Below are 20,306 nucleotides of genomic sequence, written 5' to 3' on the forward strand. Positions count from 1 at the left end.
TTGTTTATTAAGAATATAAAAATAAACGACCCGCCATTGCTGTTTTACGCCGTTTTTATTGGCCGCGCCGCCACATCTTTTGGCAATTTGTCAATGGGAAAAAGTATGCTTTAATAGGAAAATAAATGTTAAACTTAATGATGTAACAAATGTTTTCTCTAAATATGACTGTGAGCATCAGGCTTTGGGTTCAAACTTAATGTACATTGTAATCCACCAGGTTTGTAGGGGTTAAAACAGTTTACAAGCAAAGGATTGTTCCGAGATAAAATGAGATGGTCAAGTATTTGTGATACACATTTAACATAGGTTTTCGTTGTAATCTCACGACGTTGGATCTAATATCTGCTGGAATTGATTTGAGAATTAATAGCAGCAGTAGCGGCATTGGCTGCAGCCTGTTGTACGTGTTGATTGCCCATTATCTCTGAACTAAACTCTTGCTGAGCTTTAGCAAACGAAGCACCCGTACTGCGGTAAATACGGTGAACCTATAAAATAAAATATTTACATGTACATGTAACTTTTTTGTTGTTGTAAAAGTGCTAACTTTAAGACACTATTCAATAACATATAAAATATCTATGTTCCAAATCACTTTATGTATGTATATCTATTAAAATGTCAACATGGGAGCTGTACCAAGCTTCTTACTCAAGACTAATTAATTGTGAAAAAAAATCGCCTTTCATAAATACTAATATATAGCAGTAAGAAAAGCTCAGGAACTAAAAATCTGGAGAGACTATATTTTTGATTTTATCGACTATTACGGACGAAGGGATCAGGAATCATCAAAAAATTAAAATATTTTTTTGATAAAGGTGTATTAAAAAAATTATTCAATTGGATATTTACTAAAGGTAAAATATGTATTACATATTATTTTTGAAATATCTAATACTCTTAAATAATTTTTTGCATGCATGTTTTACATTTCGTTTTTATCATGTCGCCCACTCCTTTCAAGAACGTCATAAATCAAAAAACTTGATTTTTCAGGAGACCGTTTTTAAAGATTAAAAATATAATACAATGTTTTAAAAATAAATATCTAGCCACTTATTGAACTTTTTACTACGCAACAGATCTTTTTAGGTAAAACCTGAAGATTTTTTCTCCATTTGAAAAATATTTAGTTTATTTCAAAAAATAATTAAACAATACTTTTTATTCAAAATGCAAAAACAACACTTTCTGCCATGTTGCGGGTAATTATTAAGTTAAAAATATGCCTCTTTTTCTGGGATATAGTACATTTTCTGGGCATTCCGAAAATATGCTCAACTGAAAATTGACGATTTTCGATTTATGACGTTCTTGAAAGGAGTGAGCGATGTGTGATTAGATGATTAGCAAAGTTGTTTGCTTCGAAACTGGTTGACATGATAATTAAGTTATACATAATAAGATGTAGAGTGATTTAAAACAACATTATACCACTGTAAAATGTGTTTGATTTTCTTTTATTTTTATTAGATCAATATTTTAAAATAAATTTTCCATACCTTTGAAATCAGTAAAATATCAGCAAGAGCAGCGAAAATGTATCCGAGAGCTATCAATAGAAGGAATATTCCTAGAGTAACTCCACTAGCGCTACTATCGAACGCTTTTAAGGCAACAATCAATCCACTAAAAAAATAAAAACAAAACATATCCATAATTATTACCATAAATATACGTACAAACAGATTTTAATGCCTGACATTGTGTGTATTACATACTTCTTCTTCTTCTTCTTCAAACCCTTATCCGCACCCGATGGTGCATAGGGCACTGCATCATATAAACAAAGTGTTATCTTGATCGTTAACACATGAAAGAAGGGTTATCAGCCCTCCACTTAGGTACCAGTCCAGGGTGATATTGAATAAAATTAAAGTGAAAAAATCACTTATATTTATTTGACTCCCACCCTGGGAATCGAACCCGGGACCTCCAGTACGGTAATGGGTGTGCTGACCATTACACTACAGAGGCGGAATTATTGTTGTTGTGCGTTGTATTACATACAACATATTAATAATACAGTTTTAGCAGCTCACACGTTCACTGCCTTTAAAAAATGTGATTTCTTGAAAAACTGACAGGTTTTTTTTCTTTTTTCAAGAAGCGTATTTATTAAATTCATTTTTTGTAATTTTTTGTGGTATGTTTGCCCATTTATACCTATCTTACGGATCTGTGTATCCAACTCTCGCCAGCAGTGTACGCAATAGACTGACGCGTCTGTATGTTAATGTGCGCAATCACAGATCCGTGTAGTGGGCACCATGCGCTAGACGCATGATACACGGATCCGTGTAGTAGGCATGCAACGTGTTAAAGGGTCAAAAAATAATATACATAATACAAAGTCTAAGACTCACCATGTGCCGCTTCCGGGCAGACCGATGGCTTGGATGACGGTGACCATGAATTGGAAGAAGAACACAAAGAAGTACACCATGAAGCTGAAGGAGGAGTCGCTGCGGAAGGCTTTGTACAGGGGGCGGTACCAGCACACAAAACTGAACGGGGTGAATAGAATGAAGTACAGGATGGCCAGCCCAAAGGTGTTGAACTCGCCCAGGTGGATCAGCAGCGCTAGCCCACCCAGTATGTTCATCATCATCACCAGCGAGTGGACTGTAAAAAAATGTGTCAATTATTATCAAACAAACCAGACTAGCGAAAATTCAAATAATTATTACTAGATTATAGGCAAGTAGGTTTTGCTGGTGTGTCTATATAGACCCTCTCCCAGCAAAACATTGTAAATTTCAGTTAGGCAGTTTTGTGCATTTGACAACCATGTTGTGCTCATTTCTGGTAAAAATTTGGCAACTGTTAATCAAATTGTAAAACCTGTTAATTTCACTGTTTAAACAGATAAGCGCCGTGGCGAAGTTGGGTAGACGCTCGACTGCGAAACTGGCGTCTCTGGCATCAAAATTAATCCAAGAAAGATTTGTTTTCAATTGGTCTGGGTGTTTATGATGTATTTTTCACATTTACCTTCCCTATCATTTCTATCCTACCTGCAGACAAGCCTCTAAAAATAAAGGCTTTACGGGTTATTCCTTTACAAGTAAGAAATAAAAATCGACGATAGAAAGACAAATACATTGATCACCAGATGACTCATGTAATTTAACACAATAATATTTATTGAATATTGCCCTGAATTATAAACAGTAACACAGGTAACAACCTGAAGAGCGGGACTGATGGCTTTGCCTTTGCGAGATTAATGATAAGTTATTTAACGTAGGTCAGTGACACTGCCTTGCGCAATGAGATTATTAGAAACATCCGGTAAAATAATGAGGAGAACTCACAGAGCCACAAGTAATAGGTGTGGCGCACGACGCGCTGGAAGTCGAGCGGGATGTCCACGTTGATGTCCTGGTAGAAGCAGGGCTGCAGGGGGCAGGCGGCGGGCAGCGGGGGCCAGTTGTTCCTACGCCCCGCCCCGCCGCCGCCCCCCTGCCTCAGCTGCTCCTCCATGCGGGCCAGCGCCTCCGCCTTGCGCTCCAACTCCTCCTGCCGCCTCTGCAAACACCATATGTATGTGTATACCAGAATATATGTATGGATATATTTTTATTTTTTATTCCAGCTTGACTAAGTGATGGGTGCAATACTGAGTCAGCCACATATCGCTCACTCCTTTCAAGAACGTCATAAATCAAAAATCGACAATTTTCAATTGTGCATGTTTTCGGAATGCCCAGAAAATGTACTATATCCCAGTAAAAGAGGCATATTTTATATTATTATATATATTAGCTACAAGGATAAAAGTGTTGTTTTTGTATTTTGAAGAAAAGGTATTGTTTTATTTTTTTTTCTAAATATACTAAAAAATTTTAAATGGAGAAAAAACCTTCAGGTTTTACCTAAAAAGATCTGTTGCACAGTAAAAAGTTCAAAAAGTGGCTTGATATTTATTTTTAATACATTGTGTTATATTTTTAAACTTTAAAAACGTTCTCCTGAAAAATCAAGTTTTTTTATTTATGACGTTCTTGAAAGGAGTGAGCGATATGTGTTACAACTGTAGTATTTTATAATGAAATTTAAAAAATTAACTACAAAAAGAAATAGCGGCAATTTTTTTTGGAGAGATGTAGTTAAAAGATCAGCTCGCAATGTGCTCCAGTGCTACCACATGACCATCCCCCACCTGTGCTCCACAAGCAGCTTTATGATGAGGTTGGCGCTCTTCATCAGCCTCTCCCGGATGCCTGCGACTCAGTGCCTTAATAGCCCATCCCAATATGTGCAAAGGATATATAACTAGCATATTTTCACCACATAACCAAATAATATAATATTACACTAAATAGTATCTTAGAAATAGTTACCTTTTTATTATTTAGCTTATTTTAATAATAATACAGATTAAAAAAATTCCGAGTATTAACAAATAATCTATTTGCAAACACTCAGTTGGAAAAAAGAATGGGAAATAAAGATGCAGGAGAAATGCATCGCAAACTCCCATACCTATTGAAATAAAAATTTTCTTAGATATATTTTGCAACTGTCTGGAATCAAACTTGCGATACCAGTTTCGCAGTTGAGCGTCTACCCTATTACACCACAGTGCCTATTCAATTTTGAATGCAGTAAAAGCATCAATAGTGATTTTTTCATTGTAATATTTATTCAATATTACCCTGGGATGGTACCTGAAGCGGAGGGCTGATCACCTTTCCTTCATGTGTAAACGATCAAGATAACACTGCGTTTATATGACGCAGTGCCCTATGCACCATTGGGGTGCGGATAAGGATTTTTTTTTTTTTAAAAGCATCAATATGTATTCGAGATATAATCATGGTAAAACGCGAAACCAAACACTTAAGTCGCTATATACTTATTTGCAGAGATCTTTATGAGTTCCTCTCTTATTACAAGTTATAACTATACCTAGTGGCTGTCTAGCAGAATACATGTGAAAAATAAGCAATAAAATTTTATCAAGAATATGACAAAAATATCAATTATTTGTTGTAATTCTCTATTTTCGTATTTAAATGCAATAAGGTATTTACACCACAAATTAAGTAGACTGTATTGTTTACGCGATAAGAAAAAAGATAAGATATTTATTAAATATTCACTGCAAGATAAACAAAGTATGAAAATGACTATTTGTGTTCAATTAAAAACGTTTGAATTAATCAAATAAATACAGTTATGCCATATATGTAATATTAATAATATCATTTGAAACAAAGTGAAACAGAAACAATTTTTTTTTTTAAATAAATATAATTATTTTTCTTCAATCAACATAATGATCCACGACAATGTATAGTGAAAAAGTAATTGCGTTTTCAGGAGACAAACAAATGGGACTTTTCTATAGAAACTTCGCATAAAAAAAGACCACAAAATTTTGAAAAATAATTCATTACTTTATTTCTTTGTTTATTAAACTGCTTGTACAAAATAAATGCACATTGGCGGGCTTATTGCTAAGAAGCTATGTCTTTCAACCACCTATTGAACTTGTGCTAAAAGAGAAGCAGACGACCCGGAGAAATTAGAGATTACTGGGGATGTAGTGCAGACAGATGGCTTAGTCTAGCGGTACAGAAAGACCAAATCTGAGTCATGGTCGGAGCCCTGCTGCTCATCAAGCTAAACAATATCCAGGATTGCGATTGGTGGAGACAGATAAAAGCGCTGTAGAGACAGATCAAGAGGACCACAGTGATCAATAGTAAGAAGGACAATTGAGCACACATTAATTTTTCTCTGGTCAGTAAAATAACAACAATAAAAAAATATGAAATTAAAAGACAATATGAAAAAAATTCTCACCTTAAGTTCCTGATCCCGTAATGCAAACAAAAAATAAACATATTCAATATTTTCTTATGTAAATAATAGATATTGCTACTTTTGAACACAATTTGTGAACTTTTGGCCAAACGGGGATAAAATGTGCTATTCATATTTTGAAATGAAACACTGATTTTTACAGTCTTCTAAATTGTATTAAAAACACATACAAATAAAGTTTATCGGTAAGTATATTTTTATGTGTTATTAATAATAAAATACAATTTAGTAGACTCTAAAAATCAGTGTTTAATTTTTAATTTAATATTTAATATTTAATGCATAAATTAAAATGTAGTTCTACAAATTAAACGCCAAATCTATAAAAAAATGTTTTTCATGTTTCATTATATAGTTCATCAAGGATTTATGACTTTGGAAAGTTTGCAAAGAAAAACTAAAATATACATATTAGGATTTATTACTTTAGAGAGTAATTTAAGGTAATTTTGCTAGAACAATAAAGTTCATTAATACCTTATGTCACTCTACGAGAGGGTAATATTATAATAGTTAATAGAAAATAATCACTCATTTGATCAAAATAAAGGTCTAAATATATTGCACACATGCAATAGAGGACTTAAATTAGATTACTTAGAAATATTAAAAATTAAAAAGGCAATTAATAATAACTTACAACTAATAAATACACAAGTAAATGATTTTGCTAAAAGTCCGTTATTAAATATGTTTCCAATCACTCATCATCCCTGATCCCTTTTGACTGTGACTGCCAATAAATAAAATAAATAAATCCACTTGAGATCTACCTAAGCTTCGTTCCCTAACCGTCAAAATATTTTGAATATTGTTTAGTAGATAGTGTTTTAGTATTAATCAGTCTTGATAAAGAAGCGGTTAGCTTCAAACCGGTAGACATTATAATTAAGTTATAATAAAATATTTATAGTGATTTTAAAACAAAGTTACATTTTAATTATAAAATGGAAAATCACAAAGTTAGTGCTTCAAATACAAATTATATTATAATAGTTACCTGAAAATCTGCAGTGGAGAAGCTCTGAGGTGGTTGTTGTGCTCCTTGCTGCGCCGGAGGGGGGGATACGGCTCGCATGATGGCAGGTTGGTTTTGCTGTCCGCTCTGTGCAAATTTTTAAAAATTATAATGCATGTATTTTGCATTCCTCAAGTGCATACAAAAAAAATCCTTTATTAACCTGTTAACCGGGCGGGACGCATAAATACGTCAAACGTAAACAATATCGGACATATGAATATGTCCTTGAAATATATGTTTATTATATTATATATATAGACGTATATTTTTCGAACAACAAAGGTATTAGTCATCCATACATGTCTCAACATGAATTTAAGACACGGAGTGAATCAGTATTCGCGCCCGTTACAAGTTGCGTAATTGGACAGCGGACTGCCCGGTTAACAGGTTAACCTCTCAAATAATACTGAACCTTTTTAAAATCTTTCTAAATCTACTTTTTTAAACCCAATTATGAAACCAAAAATCTCAAGATTGAATATAAATAACAATTAACTCTTAGACTGATTTAATGTTGATTAACTGTTTTGATAAAGATTTTAATTAGAAGGGCATATTTCTTTAAATTTCCGATAGTGAAACAATGCATTATTGGAAGACAATAAATAATAAAAAAAATCAGTTTTTATCGAATACTTAAACTGGGACGATTTTTTGACGACTGATCTTAGATATGCAAAGGTTCATCTAATATTAATAAATAATAAATAAAACCCTTATCTGCACCCCAATGGTGCATAGGGCACTGTGTTGTATAAACGCAGTGTTATCTTGATCGTTTACACATGAAGGAAAGGTGATCAGCCCTCCGCCTCAGGTACCAGTCCATGGTAATATTGAATAAATATTACAGTGAAAAAATCACTTATATTTATTTTACCCCCCTTGGGAATCGAACCCGGGACCTCCAGAACGGTAGCCGAGCGTGCTGTCCATTACACTACGGAGGCGGACATATATTTCTAATTTCACATAATATTTCTAGCCCAAAACTCCATTTTAATCTACTACTAGCACCGTATCAGTTTGAGGTATTTCTTTTTCATTTTGGGGCCAAATCTGCAAAGGCCCATTTTTTAAGCTCGTACTTTGCCTAGGTATAGACTATATCGCTCACTCCTTTCAAGAACTTCATAAATCAAAAAACTTGATTTTTCGGGAGAACGTTTTTAAGGTTTAAAAATATAATACAATGTGTCAAAAATAAATATCCAGCCACTTTTTGAACTTTTTACTGTACAACAGATCTTTTAGGTAAAACCTGATTGTTTTTTCTCCATTTGAAAAATATTTAGTATATTTAAAAAAATAATTAAACAATACCTTTTCTTCGAAATGCAAAAACAACACTTTCTGCCCTGTAGTGGGTAAATATTAAGTTGAAAATATGCCGCTTTTGCTGGGATATAGTACATTTTCTGGACATTTTGAAAACATGCACAACTAAAAATTGACAATTTTTGATTTATGACGTTCTTGAAAGGAGTGAGCGATATGTCTATAACTAGACAAATCCGCAGAAGCCAATTTTTTTTCTCCGTATATGGTAAATGATAAATATATTAGTTATATTCAATGTAATCAGTTTTAACTGACATAAAAACAGGTTTTCTGTTAATAAATTTGACTAAAAAGAAATATGAATCATTGTACTGCTGATATTTGGCTCTTTTCAAGAATGAGTGTGCCGACCATTAATCTAGATGACAGAAGCATACAGCAGAAAAATTTTATCAGCACTAATCACAATTTCATTTCATAAAATAACTTTACTACACAATATCTAAACAAAATAAATTTTTATAATGTCTATCATAAATTGTTATTGATCATTTTATATTATGATAAAAATAACTGATTTTTTATTAGGGTCCAATATACGATAAATCGCAACTTAATTTTCTTTACCCCGGGTAACATGTGTTGTAATTTGATTTAACACGATACGCGCGGTTTTTCTCCACCATTCCGTGCTAAATAAATATATGGTTTTGTTCGTAAAGAGTTTAAAAAAATCTTATTCGGATATATATATTTTTTAAACATGCGCGAAAGCCGCCGACCGACCTCTGCATTCTGAATTTGAATTCTGCAAGTTCCCCCTTAAATATTTTCTAAAAAAACAAAGAAAGGACCTTATTCAATATTATTATAAAGTGCCATTTATAACCATACCATTACATGGTGTTAAGATTTGCACTTGATTTCTATCTTCGTAGTTCAGTGGTTAGTATGTTTGATTATGGCGCACAAGGTTTCAAATTCAATTCCCAGAGGAATCAATAAAAAATGTGCATTTTTTTCACCTGATCAATATTCAATGACTAGTACCTAAAATACGGCATTAATTACACTCCCATGTGATTTGGGACAAAGATAAAACTCTATTAATCCTATGTCGAGGGTTTTGCACCATATGTATGAATAGGGGAATAAACAAGAAAAGATTTATAAAAATAAAAATTGGAGGATTTGATAGGTGGAAATCAGTTTCAAGCATATTTAAGAACCATAATAGTCTAAAATTATTCATTTGGAACGCAAACTATCATTTATACTGTATTGTACTGTTATATCTACAAAATAATGAGTCATTCCTGAATTTTATCTACAAATTACGAGTAACATATGTTAAGCTACGCAGCTTTTATTCATATGAATTTTACTGAAATTGAATAAAATAGTAAGAAATAGACGGCCTATTTACCCCGGGAACATTTCTGTTATCTTGGTTTCCAAACGGGCTGTAGTCTTCCAGGCCTCTCTGTGCAATGTTTGTATTACTTGTGACCTGCTGTACGGACGGATCCTGGGAAAAACGAAGGGAAACATTAATTCATTATATTCGAAAGTATATTTATAGCAGATCGATGATTATGTTTACAAGATTAAGGGGATGTATGAAACATTATTTAGTGCGGAACGACAAAAACTTACGGCAAAGGGATTGTCTATGGTAGGCTCCGCAAACGGATTGTCATCAAAACCCGGCATATTTCTGTATTTTGCGGAGTTTTTTCACAATAAATTATTCACCAAAATTGTGAGTTCATACGACTCTTGGTTCACGCGTAAAATCTATTTAAACCGACACTTATCATAGAATTACGAGCTATCAAGATAATTGACAGATGCAAATACTACCACGAAGCAGATTCTCGAAAAATGACAACTACTGTGTTGCAATATGATAAAACTGCTCGGAACAGTATTCTTCTAAAGTTGGGTACTTACCCACTTTTGTGCAGACACGGATCACTCGTAAATCTAACTCAAATCAGAACGTTGAGCTGCTTTTATTTTTACTATGGATTACTCCCTTTTTACTAATTTGCTAATCAAACAAAAAGGACACACAGTAATGTCAAATACCACAGACGTCCACAAATAAAATGTTTTTCATTTTGTATTCGCCGTTCGATTACTGAAGGAGTTAGAGCATGGGTCAGCAAAATATAGTTTCGGACCCGCATGCAGCTCTTTGACCTTTTAAGTGCGGCTCTGGCACAAATATCCACGGGAAGGCTTTTCGACTCTACGTATTTACACGAACAATCTTTTTGAAGTATGAATCTTACTAAAAGCAAAACGAAAAACCTTACTGACGAGAATTTGGAAATGTGCTAAAAATAATGATATACAAACCAAACTTGATCAAACATTCACAGAATATGCAAAGACTTTATTGGCAATAAATAGTTTTAATTTGAATGCCTAATTTTTTTTAATAAAATTCTTATTTAGTGTGAAATCAAGTTTTATATAATAAACCAGTAATTTAATAAAGGTCTAAATTAATAATTAATTTGTTCTAGAATTGCAAACAGATTAGGCTCCCAAGAAATTTCATATAAGTTTCCTAGTTACTGAGTTAGACCAACACCAAGATGGAGGCGGAGTGGAAATAATTCCAGTCGAGTGGGTTTATATTTTTGTTCATGTTCACTATGAACATAGCTGAAGGCATATATAATCTTTGGCTGAAGGTGTTACTACCTCCAACGATGTTTTCCATTATTTTTATCTATGCATTTATGAACCGTCGCCGGACTGTCAAAAACTACTGTCAATATATAAAAACAATATTTGTTTGACAATATTTTTAAAGAGTTATATATTCGCCGCTTTGTTTCATATAATTTATTAAAAAATACTCTAACTAAACAGTGCTTACCATGGATCAAAGGATAATGCAATATCATCCATTTTCATCATTTGTTGATCCCAATTTTTGGTACAAACTTGCACAAATAAAATTAGATATTGATAAATTGGAAGAAAGAACGAAACCTATTTATGGAGGTTTTTGTTATCAGTCTAATATTGGTAGTTTATTTGAACTGAACTCATCAGCTTTTAACAGGTATTTATCATGTTGTACTTTATTTTTGAAACACTAAAAAAAGAAAATTTCTATTATTTGTGATTTTTTATTTAGCACACCGGATAGACAAAAACTTGGTGTATTATCTTATGGTTCATTGTTGAACAAAAACACAATAGATGACTTCAAAAATTGTGATAAAGTTGAGCTCCTAAGAGATGAGGGTGCCATGCTATGGAAAAATATTCAAGATGGCAAGTGTATCGAAAACCCAAACCTTCTGTCCAGATTTTTAATCATCTCGTTTGCAGTAAGTATACCTTTTAAAGAATTTGAGTAGTGTGGTTGTCAATAATGGGTAGAATTGGTGAATGTTACACGTGTGTAAAGTGATCACTTAAACCAGCCTATGACGGTCGTCAGCCCCGTAAATGCCCAGACTTCCATTTCTTCTTCATCTTTGATGAGATGTCAAAAAATAATACCTTTCGAAGCATTAAATGCTTTAATTTGTAATTAATTAAATGATTAAATAGGTATTTTGTTTATTTTTACTTAATATAATGTGATAGATATTTTTTAATTTATTTAATATGGTTACAGAGTTTTTTACAATTTAAATTAATTTTCTAAACATTTCTAATAATCTTAAAATTAAGACGAAGTTCTCTCCAAAAATGAGACTGAGCTCTTGTGCTTGGAGAGGGAAAATAATGTGACGTCTTTATGTTGTTATTACGTATACACAAACATTGTTTCGTCTAATTGATTTTGAAAATTAAAAAAAATATATATCCATGAAAAAAAGTGCCGGAACACCGTTCCACTGCGTTACATGAAAAAAAGCCCTGCCTACATATAATTAAAAATCAAATTATCAATCTGATGTAGTGCCCTATGCACCACTGGATGCCGATTAGGATCAGAAAGAAAACATGAATTTGACAGTATCATCCTTTGTTTCTTCTACTTTATGTTTTTAAATTGTTTTACATTACCATTAATGTATTTTCAGGACTTGAAGAAATACCAATTTTTCTACTGGTTTTCGTTTCCTTCGCCAAGTCATCCTTTGGTTTACCTCGCCGAGGACCCAGTTTCATTAAAAACTAAGTTTAGCGAAACTCAGCTTCAATCTTTGATGGAGTCGTTCTACCTTCTAAATGTTGAGCAAAAGCCTTACTTCGGTATTAACTTGAATGATAATATAGCCACGTCACTGCCTCTCACTTCATTTATAAACAGAGGAACCCAAAGGGATTTTTTGAGCCATGTTGATGTTGGAAATATTTGCTTCGGTTTTATTGACTGCAGCAACAATGAATATCCCGGATGGTCACTAAGAAATCTTATCGCTTTGTTAGCATTCCATTGCCGCAGCATAAGAGGAAAGCATATTTCATTTGTTTCCCTTCGTATAAAACAAAATGGATGTATTGATGACAGCTTGGTGTACAAAATCTTCTTTCCGCAGGTAAGCTATCCTTATAAATATATTTTCATAAAAATAACTTTATTTACAAAGAGTCAATGTTTTAAATCATTTTTAATGAACGTATTGTTGTCAATCGGTTTTTTCATCAACTTCAACCCTAATAATACTCAGACAGTCAGCCCCCCGACCCTCAGTATACTAATCACAAGTAAGCACAGACCTAGTTCCGATCTGTACAGTATTTTTTGGCGTCTCTAGGTCTCTACCAAAAGTAACCAAATCGAACGCTTAAAAGCATCTCCCGCTCTCTACCAATAGTATGTAAAAGACACTCTTAAGCTTTTCCCCCCAAACAATTTGTTGACAACTATAATGAAGTTAGATAGATGCTTAACTACAAAACTGTAATTGAAAAATTGATTTCCCGCAAATTTCAAATAAAGATTTATGTTCATTTAGCTTGGCTGATAATCCTAAACCACTTTTAACTCTTGATTCATCCAAGTTTTTTCAATTCTCTTCTGGAGAGCAATATCACCTAAGTTGAGAGTCACGGATCTAAGAGTCACATAATATAATATTTTCGTACAGTAAATTCAAGTTTTTTATTGTTCAGTTGATACATTGATTCCTTTTAATGAAAAGCACGATTAATACTTTTTTTACAATAGTTAGTAATATAAACAAAGAAAAGAGAGAGAAGTTATAGACACTTTAGAGAAAAAAAACTAGGGTACTCTGACCATTTTCTACAATATTTTTAGCATTGCAGTTTTTTTAAAGACATTTTTATATTTAATATATATTGTAGTCGTACAGGAGAAAGTAACCAACTACCAAAACGTAAAATGTTCAGGAGAGCCATCTAAGTCCCTTTATCTTGGCAAGAAAATAAACATCAATGCAGTTAGTCATTTTCAACAAATCAATATATATCAATATACCAAGTTTAATATCCTTTAGGATTTTTTTCAGGGCAATATTAAGCTAGTAAAATACCGAATAGTCAATGATCACATTTTTGTTAAAAAAATGTACATGGTCACTTTCTCCTGTATGACTACGATATAGTCATAAGTCAATATTTTTTCATACTTTTCATTTATTTGGTCATAGTATCACTCAATTATATAATATCAATATGATTGTGGTCCTCGCTAAGACACTATAATCAATTTAACTATACTTTGAAACACATTAGTTTTGAATATTGTAGACTACACTTTTTTACACAATTTTAGGAGTTGGATGGGGAGTGGGGGAAAGATTGGGTTGGATGGGAAAGAAATGAAAAGGGTAAATTCGGCCCTCGTTTCGTCAACATGGCATCATTTATGAATCCAATAATGTATGTACAAATTTCTATATTTTTCTTACTTGCAATAAACTAGAGGGACCTTTTATTGAGAACTGTTTTGTTTTTTACTTCTAAGGTTGGCGGAATCGTCAGTTGACTTGAATTTAAAACTGATGAAATGGAGATTATTACCTGATTTGGATCTTGACGTAATAAAAGAAACGAAATGTCTGCTTCTTGGTGCCGGGACTTTAGGATGTTGCGTGGCTAGAAATCTTTTGGTATGGTATAAATAATCTTAAAATAAATACTTGGACCTTCTCATATTTATCCACTGCACATATGGTCTGCATTTGATTGATACAGCATTATTAAATCATTAGTTACATAAAGATAAGGCGATCACTCCTGCGCTTTATGTACTACTACTACTACTACTACTACTGACCCTTACCCAATGGTGCATAGGCAGTAAATCAAATTGATGCAATGTTATTTTAGAAGACAATATTATCACTCCTGCACTTCAGGTACCTGTCTGGGGTAATATTAAAGTGAATAAATATTTAACGTTATTTATTTTGATCCCCTAGGAATCAAACTCGCATGGTAGCCTAATCTTCTAACCAGTTTTTGCGCTAGTCCAGGGTTATTTTAAATAAATGGAGTGTAAAAATCACTTTTTATTTTAAGCCCGGCTTAATGAGCTAACCATAATGAGACACCATAATAATTACTACAGAACTGATCAATAATCACTATCTCAACCATGCTGCATTCTGAGAACTTTACCACCCTTTTCAATAGTAGAAAGTTTACAGATGTTTACAGTGCTTAGAATGGACTATTACTTTAGTTTAGTTTTATCAATATTCAAAATATTATCGTCTTTTGCCTTATTGATAATTTCTACTTTTCCTCCCCCATTTCTTTTCCCATAAAGCAGTAAGATTCTTCAATCTAAGCTCCTTCACTTACATCATCTGCACCCATCATTGTATTCCACTTCTTGATCCAGGAATCGAAAGCACAGGACTGTTCGCCTTACCTTTATATAATTGATGATCAAGTTAACACGGTGTCAATCCAATGTGGTACCACAAGCACCACTAAATGCAGATAAGGTCGGAACACAGAATTTTTTATTTTATTTTTTTATTCCCTTAGGCATGGGGAGTGAGACATATAACATTTGTTGACAATGGGAAAGTGTCATATTCTAACCCTGTACGACAGAATCTTTATACCCATGAAGACTGTTTAAATGGAGGAAAACCAAAAGCAATGGCCGCAGCGGACAATTTAAAAAAAGTTTTTGTCGGAGTTGTAAGTACGATTATCTTTTCAATTATTTATTTATTAATTTATGGTTCACAAACAAGCACATAAATGAAATGAAGTACAGTGCAATACAAATCATTTCAATGTTTTTCATCAATTAGGTAAGAACATAACAAACTTAAAGAAACAAGTAAAAGCACAGGTTAAATACATATCGCTCACTCCTTTCAACAATGTCATATATCAAAAAACATGATTTTTCAGGAGATCGTTTTTAATGTTTAAAAATATAATGAAAAGTATTAAAGATCAATCCACTTTTTGAACTTTTTACTGTGCAACAGGTCTTTTTAGTCAAAACCTGAATGTTTTTTCTCCATTTGAAAAATATTTAGAATATTTAAAAAAATAATTAAACAATACCTTTTCTTCAAAATGCAAACAACAGTTTCTGGTCTGTAGCGGGTAAATATTAAGTTAAAAATATGTCGCTTTTGCTGGGATATAGTACATTTTCTGGACATTCCAAAAACATGCACAACTAAAAATTGACTATTTGTGATATGACGTTGTTGAAAGGAGTGAGCGATATATAAAGAAAGAATATAAATTTGTTTGTAAAAATAGAGTAATACATAACAATAAAAAGTCATGAAATAAAAAAAAAAGAAGTAATAATTAAAAGCGAAACTAAACTAATCTACAAGATTGAGGTGGAAAATTCAAGACTCTATTTCAGTTTTATTTCACCAATCTGAGAAAAGACCTCTTGTATTTCTAAAATTTTCATTATTTTCTTATTGATTGTGCAAGTTACAAAATTATGTCAAACTACTGTTTCAAATGTTTTATGTAAATTTTATAGGCTGCCAAGTATTATTTTTTATTTATTAAAAAAAAAACATATTACATACAAAAATATTCCCAATAGTAATTTCTATTTCTCATTTTGGGATATGGGATTATGGTCAACAAGACTGGAACACAAATAATAAAGTAACAAAAAAGATTTTTTTTAATAACCAAAACTAATACTAATACATGGCAAAATATAAAAGCAATAAACAGGTATAATAAATAGGCGCAAGAAGCATATTTAAAAGAAATAAATGAGAAAAACATAAGGTAAGAAGCATATTTAAAATAAAAAAATGAGAAAATATTTTTAAAAAAACATTGATTGAATCTTTGTAGCACTCCGTAGGCGTTGCGATGCACATTCCTATGCCAGGACATCCGGTTGGTGAGCTGCTGAAGAAACAAACCTTAGCTGATATAGCCAAATTAACAGACCTCATTGCTTCTCATGATGTTATATTTCTGTTGTTGGATTCACGAGAAGCTCGATGGCTTCCAACTTTATTAGCAGCTCATTTTGGAAAGGTATTTTGGCAACACTTGTTCATTTTTACACTTTTTTATTACACATATTTTTATTTTTATTTTTATCATAAAGATCGATTGATTGTACTAATCAATTTCATCCAAAGCATTATGAAATAAATTATGTATACAGAACACCTGACATTAGAATAATGCTCATTCAAATCCTGGAGCAACCAGTTATTTTTTTAACTGTTAATATTTATTAATTGTAACAATCTTCATATATTTTGATTTTAACACATTTTGTCAGGCAATTTTTTCATCAACCCTGACCCTAATTATACCCCATTTGCCACCCGACCCTCAGTATAATAATCACAAGTAACCGCACACCCAATTCCGATCTATATAATGTTTTTTGGTGTCTCCCGCTCTCTACCAAAAGTAATAAAATAGAACACTTATAAGCGTCACCTGCTCTTTACCAACAGTATGTAAAACACACTTATAAGCGTTTTCTGGAAACAATGTGTTAAAAGGACTGTTAAATAACTTTCTAATATACATACCTAAAATTGATAAAAAAAATCTTGTTATAATTATAAAACGTTTTTTGGTGATTTTATAAAAATGTATTTTACAAGTTATTTAATAGACATCTTCAATTCATTTGTTCTTGCTTAACTTAATAAAATATAAATACATTCATATGTGCTTTAGAAATATATAATATGCAAAATGTTTCTTTTTAGATTGTCATCAATGCGGCATTAGGTTTTGATAGTTACCTTGTTATGAGGCACGGTATTCCTGCAGATAATACGGAAGATTCTGCCATGTGCGTGGATGAAGGATCTCAAGGAGAATGTTCCAAACCTGTACCAACTCCGAATATTAAAAATCATTCCATACCAGGAAATATGCTCGGATGTTATTTTTGCAATGATGTCACAGCTCCTGGAAATGTCAGTACATACTTTTATATCAACCTTAAAAAATCAGTTTATAAATGCAAAACTAACACTTTAAACTCCTGTTTATTTTTTTATTACACAAATTATTTTTCATTTATTGAAAGTGGTAAAAAGTTCAATCATCATTTTTAGCAGTGCATTCTGTGAAAGATAACTTAAATGGGACTAAGTTGGAAGATAAAAAAAATATGCTACAATGATGGATTTGTAGCAGGTGAAACATACAGCAATTTTTTAGTTTGTCAACCCATAAGTTTTTTTGCCCAATAAATGACCAAATGCCAACATTATTTTAAAACTCTGTCCCCACTTATTCCCCTACCTACAGATTCCATCTCATCCTGGCGAGTAGGAACCCAATTATCTACAAACTTTTAGTTATTTTTTTTTTATTGAACGGAATCAATTTATAGTTTAATAAGTCCATCATATTTCATAATTAAGTTATTATTTAATTACCTAAGCAATATATTTTATATGCAATGCATTATATATTAATAAAAAAATAAATAACCCATAAGTTTCCTCATACTAAAATAGTAATACATATACTAAAATTCATAAGTATTACTTATGATTAATTGAATTCATTATAATTTTATTTTATTGTGTATTATCAAAATAATCACTTCATGTCTCTTGTGCAATTTTTTTTCTTCTGATGTTGACTATTTTTTTAGTCCCAGAAGGATAGAACATTGGACCAGCAGTGTACTGTCACCCGACCAGGAGTGGCCAACATTGCCGGAGCTTTGGCTGTGGAAATGACTATTGCAATTACGCAGCATAAGAAAAAGTAAGTGTGTTTTATTAATTAATCAAAAATTTGCAGTCATCTCTTGGAATTTGCTGAGGTTGAGTTAGCACAATGGTCACAAAAAGTGATCCCTAAATATTAGGACCTACTTTTTGCGAATGCATTGCTTTTTGTACTACTTTATTCTACCTATGTATTTCTTATTCTTGTTTAACTCTTAACTTTTTTTGTATTTATTTTCAGAATAAATGCACCGGCCTACTACAACTCTAATGAAAACAATTCAAATGATGATAATGCAGATGATGAAAGTATTCTCGGTTACATTCCACATTCCATCAGAGGGTTTTTGTCATCATATCAACAAGTTTTACCTTCCTGTGGAAAGTTTAAGCAGTGCATTGCCTGTTCTTCCCACGTCTTAAATTTGTATAAAACCCAGAATATAGAATTTCTACTACAGGTGTTTGGTAGTGCTAAGTACCTTGAGGATGTGACTGGATTAACAGACCTACACACAGATGCAGATAATGCTGAGGTAAATTAGATTTATAGTTACATTAAAGTTAAAGACTGAAGTTTACGGGCTCCAAGGTTTAACTAGTCAATCCAAGGAGAAACTAAATTTCTCAGTCCAAATTCAAAACTCGACTAAATGACGGGATTACCTAATATTAAAACTGTATGTTTTTGTATCATTGGCATAGCCAAGAAATTACTTGAAATATGAGGATATTTTTGTAATTTAAGGGTCAGACAGATTCAAATACATATGTCACTTTACGAATGCATCTTTATTTAATGGTATTTCGGCTACCTCACGAAATGCAAAATGAATTTGTACATTCGGGGAGAAGAGGCTCAGACTGGTTCAAACATGTACGGAACTCAGTACAAACAAAAAAAAATTAAATCCTTCTCCTGTAAAATGCATGTTGCGACTTAACAATAGTATATACTTAGGAGCGGTTGATATATCTTTATATTTTGTTTTCAGATTTGGGCTTTGAGTGATACAGATGAAGAATAAAATATTTCTTCTTCTCTTTGTGCTTTGTCTAGTCCCGAATGTTGGTGATCATCATGGCGAAAAATTATCTGTCTTATGCTTATTGGAATAGCTTTGAAACTTCTCTGCTTACTGTCCAGTCTCATTCATTCCAAAGCAATTTTACTGTAATTATAATGAAATTACCATAATTTAATAATGAAAAACCTTTTCACTTGAAAAAAAAGTTTGTCATGTGTACAACCTCTACCTGTTGTAGCTTTTTTATCTATTGAATTTTGTTGCTGAAGGAGAAGTGACAAAAACCAACAAAAAAAATAAAAATCTGATTAAAATGAAGGCCTCAAAAAGTGGATATATCTTTGGAAAAAGCAATTAGATTGAACATCAGATGTTTAATATGCATTTTTATGTCTTATATTATTATGAATTTTTAAAAATTATATCTCTATGTTGTAATAAATAAACATGTTTATGTCTCATACCATTGTATTTTATCATGCTCACTACCCACTGCCGAATTTTAAGAGTGTAATAAAAGCCACAAGAAAAAAATATACTGAAAGCGATACGGACAATACGCCGCCTATAAAATATCAATAAAATGAAGCCTGAATCTATATACATATAAAGGTAAAAAAATATTTTTTATATTTTAAATAGAAGAAAGCTGTAAAGCAAATCTAAACTGATATACTTTCGCCCTATAGTCACAAAAACTGGAATAGACGGGTAATCTACACCAAATATATACGAAATTCATAATAAAATGTACAAAAAGGAATCAGAAAATGTGTTTAATTTTTTTTTATCACAGAATCTCTCTTGAAGAAATATCTTTATATACCAGAAATATCTTCCTCATTAGGTATTATTTATAAAAATAAGTTATTCCGATAGACGTAGCTGTTGATCGATGTATTTCAACTATTATCTGTTGTTTTACGGAGCTATATAAAAATTAAAATAAATTGTTGTTTTTTTTTAAATTTGCGTTTACTGTAAGATGTGAGAATTCAGAAATAATTTTGCTTGTTT

General features: G+C 32.1%; 2 protein-coding genes across 2 annotated transcripts; one reads left to right on the forward strand and one right to left on the reverse strand.

Annotated features, from left to right (window-relative positions):
* On the reverse strand, positions 1–10,035 carry LOC148302259 (secretory carrier-associated membrane protein 1-like). The gene is made up of 7 exons (XM_088271862.1): positions 9,803–10,035; positions 9,573–9,674; positions 6,842–6,946; positions 3,324–3,537; positions 2,373–2,631; positions 1,509–1,635; positions 1–491 (listed from the first exon to the last, which is right to left on the reverse strand). The coding sequence occupies exons 1-7, from the start codon at positions 9,857–9,859 to the stop codon at positions 339–341; spliced, it is 1,017 nt and encodes a 338-aa protein (XP_088127988.1). The 5' UTR covers positions 9,860–10,035; the 3' UTR covers positions 1–338.
* An 882-nt stretch (positions 10,036–10,917) lies between these two features.
* Positions 10,918–19,592, forward strand: LOC148302260 (ubiquitin-like modifier-activating enzyme ATG7). The gene is made up of 11 exons (XM_088271849.1): positions 10,918–11,228; positions 11,304–11,499; positions 12,205–12,663; positions 13,866–13,972; positions 14,058–14,202; positions 15,089–15,247; positions 16,397–16,585; positions 17,281–17,493; positions 18,183–18,298; positions 18,503–18,797; positions 19,257–19,592. Exons 1-11 carry the CDS (start codon positions 11,041–11,043, stop codon positions 19,287–19,289), a joined length of 2,100 nt encoding a protein of 699 aa, XP_088127975.1. The 5' UTR covers positions 10,918–11,040; the 3' UTR covers positions 19,290–19,592.
* The last annotated feature ends 714 nt before the right edge of the window (positions 19,593–20,306 follow it).

The sequence above is a fragment of the Brachycentrus maculatus genome, unplaced genomic scaffold, assembly GCF_059751285.1.
Source record: "Brachycentrus maculatus isolate JH-2025_06_01 unplaced genomic scaffold, ASM5975128v1 h1tg000469l, whole genome shotgun sequence".
In the NCBI taxonomy this organism is placed as follows: Eukaryota; Metazoa; Arthropoda; class Insecta; order Trichoptera; family Brachycentridae; genus Brachycentrus; species Brachycentrus maculatus.

Excerpts from the sequence above, each read along its gene's own strand:
- LOC148302259 (XM_088271862.1), bottom strand. The coding sequence starts at position 9,859 with ATGCCGGGTTTTGATGACAATCCGTTTGCGGAGCCTACCATAGACAAT. Across the intron at positions 9,675-9,802 it reads CCATAGACAATCCCTTTGCC|GATCCGTCCGTACAGCAGGT; the intron begins GTAAGTTTTTGT and ends CGTTTTTCCCAG. Across the intron at positions 1,636-2,372 it reads CTGCCCGGAAGCGGCACATG|TGGATTGATTGTTGCCTTAA; the intron begins GTGAGTCTTAGA and ends TTATTTTTTTAG.
- LOC148302260 (XM_088271849.1), top strand. The coding sequence starts at position 11,041 with ATGGATCAAAGGATAATGCAATATCATCCATTTTCATCATTTGTTGAT. Across the intron at positions 13,973-14,057 it reads TCATTTATGAATCCAATAAT|GTTGGCGGAATCGTCAGTTG; the intron begins GTATGTACAAAT and ends TTTACTTCTAAG. Across the intron at positions 16,586-17,280 it reads TAGCAGCTCATTTTGGAAAG|ATTGTCATCAATGCGGCATT; the intron begins GTATTTTGGCAA and ends GTTTCTTTTTAG.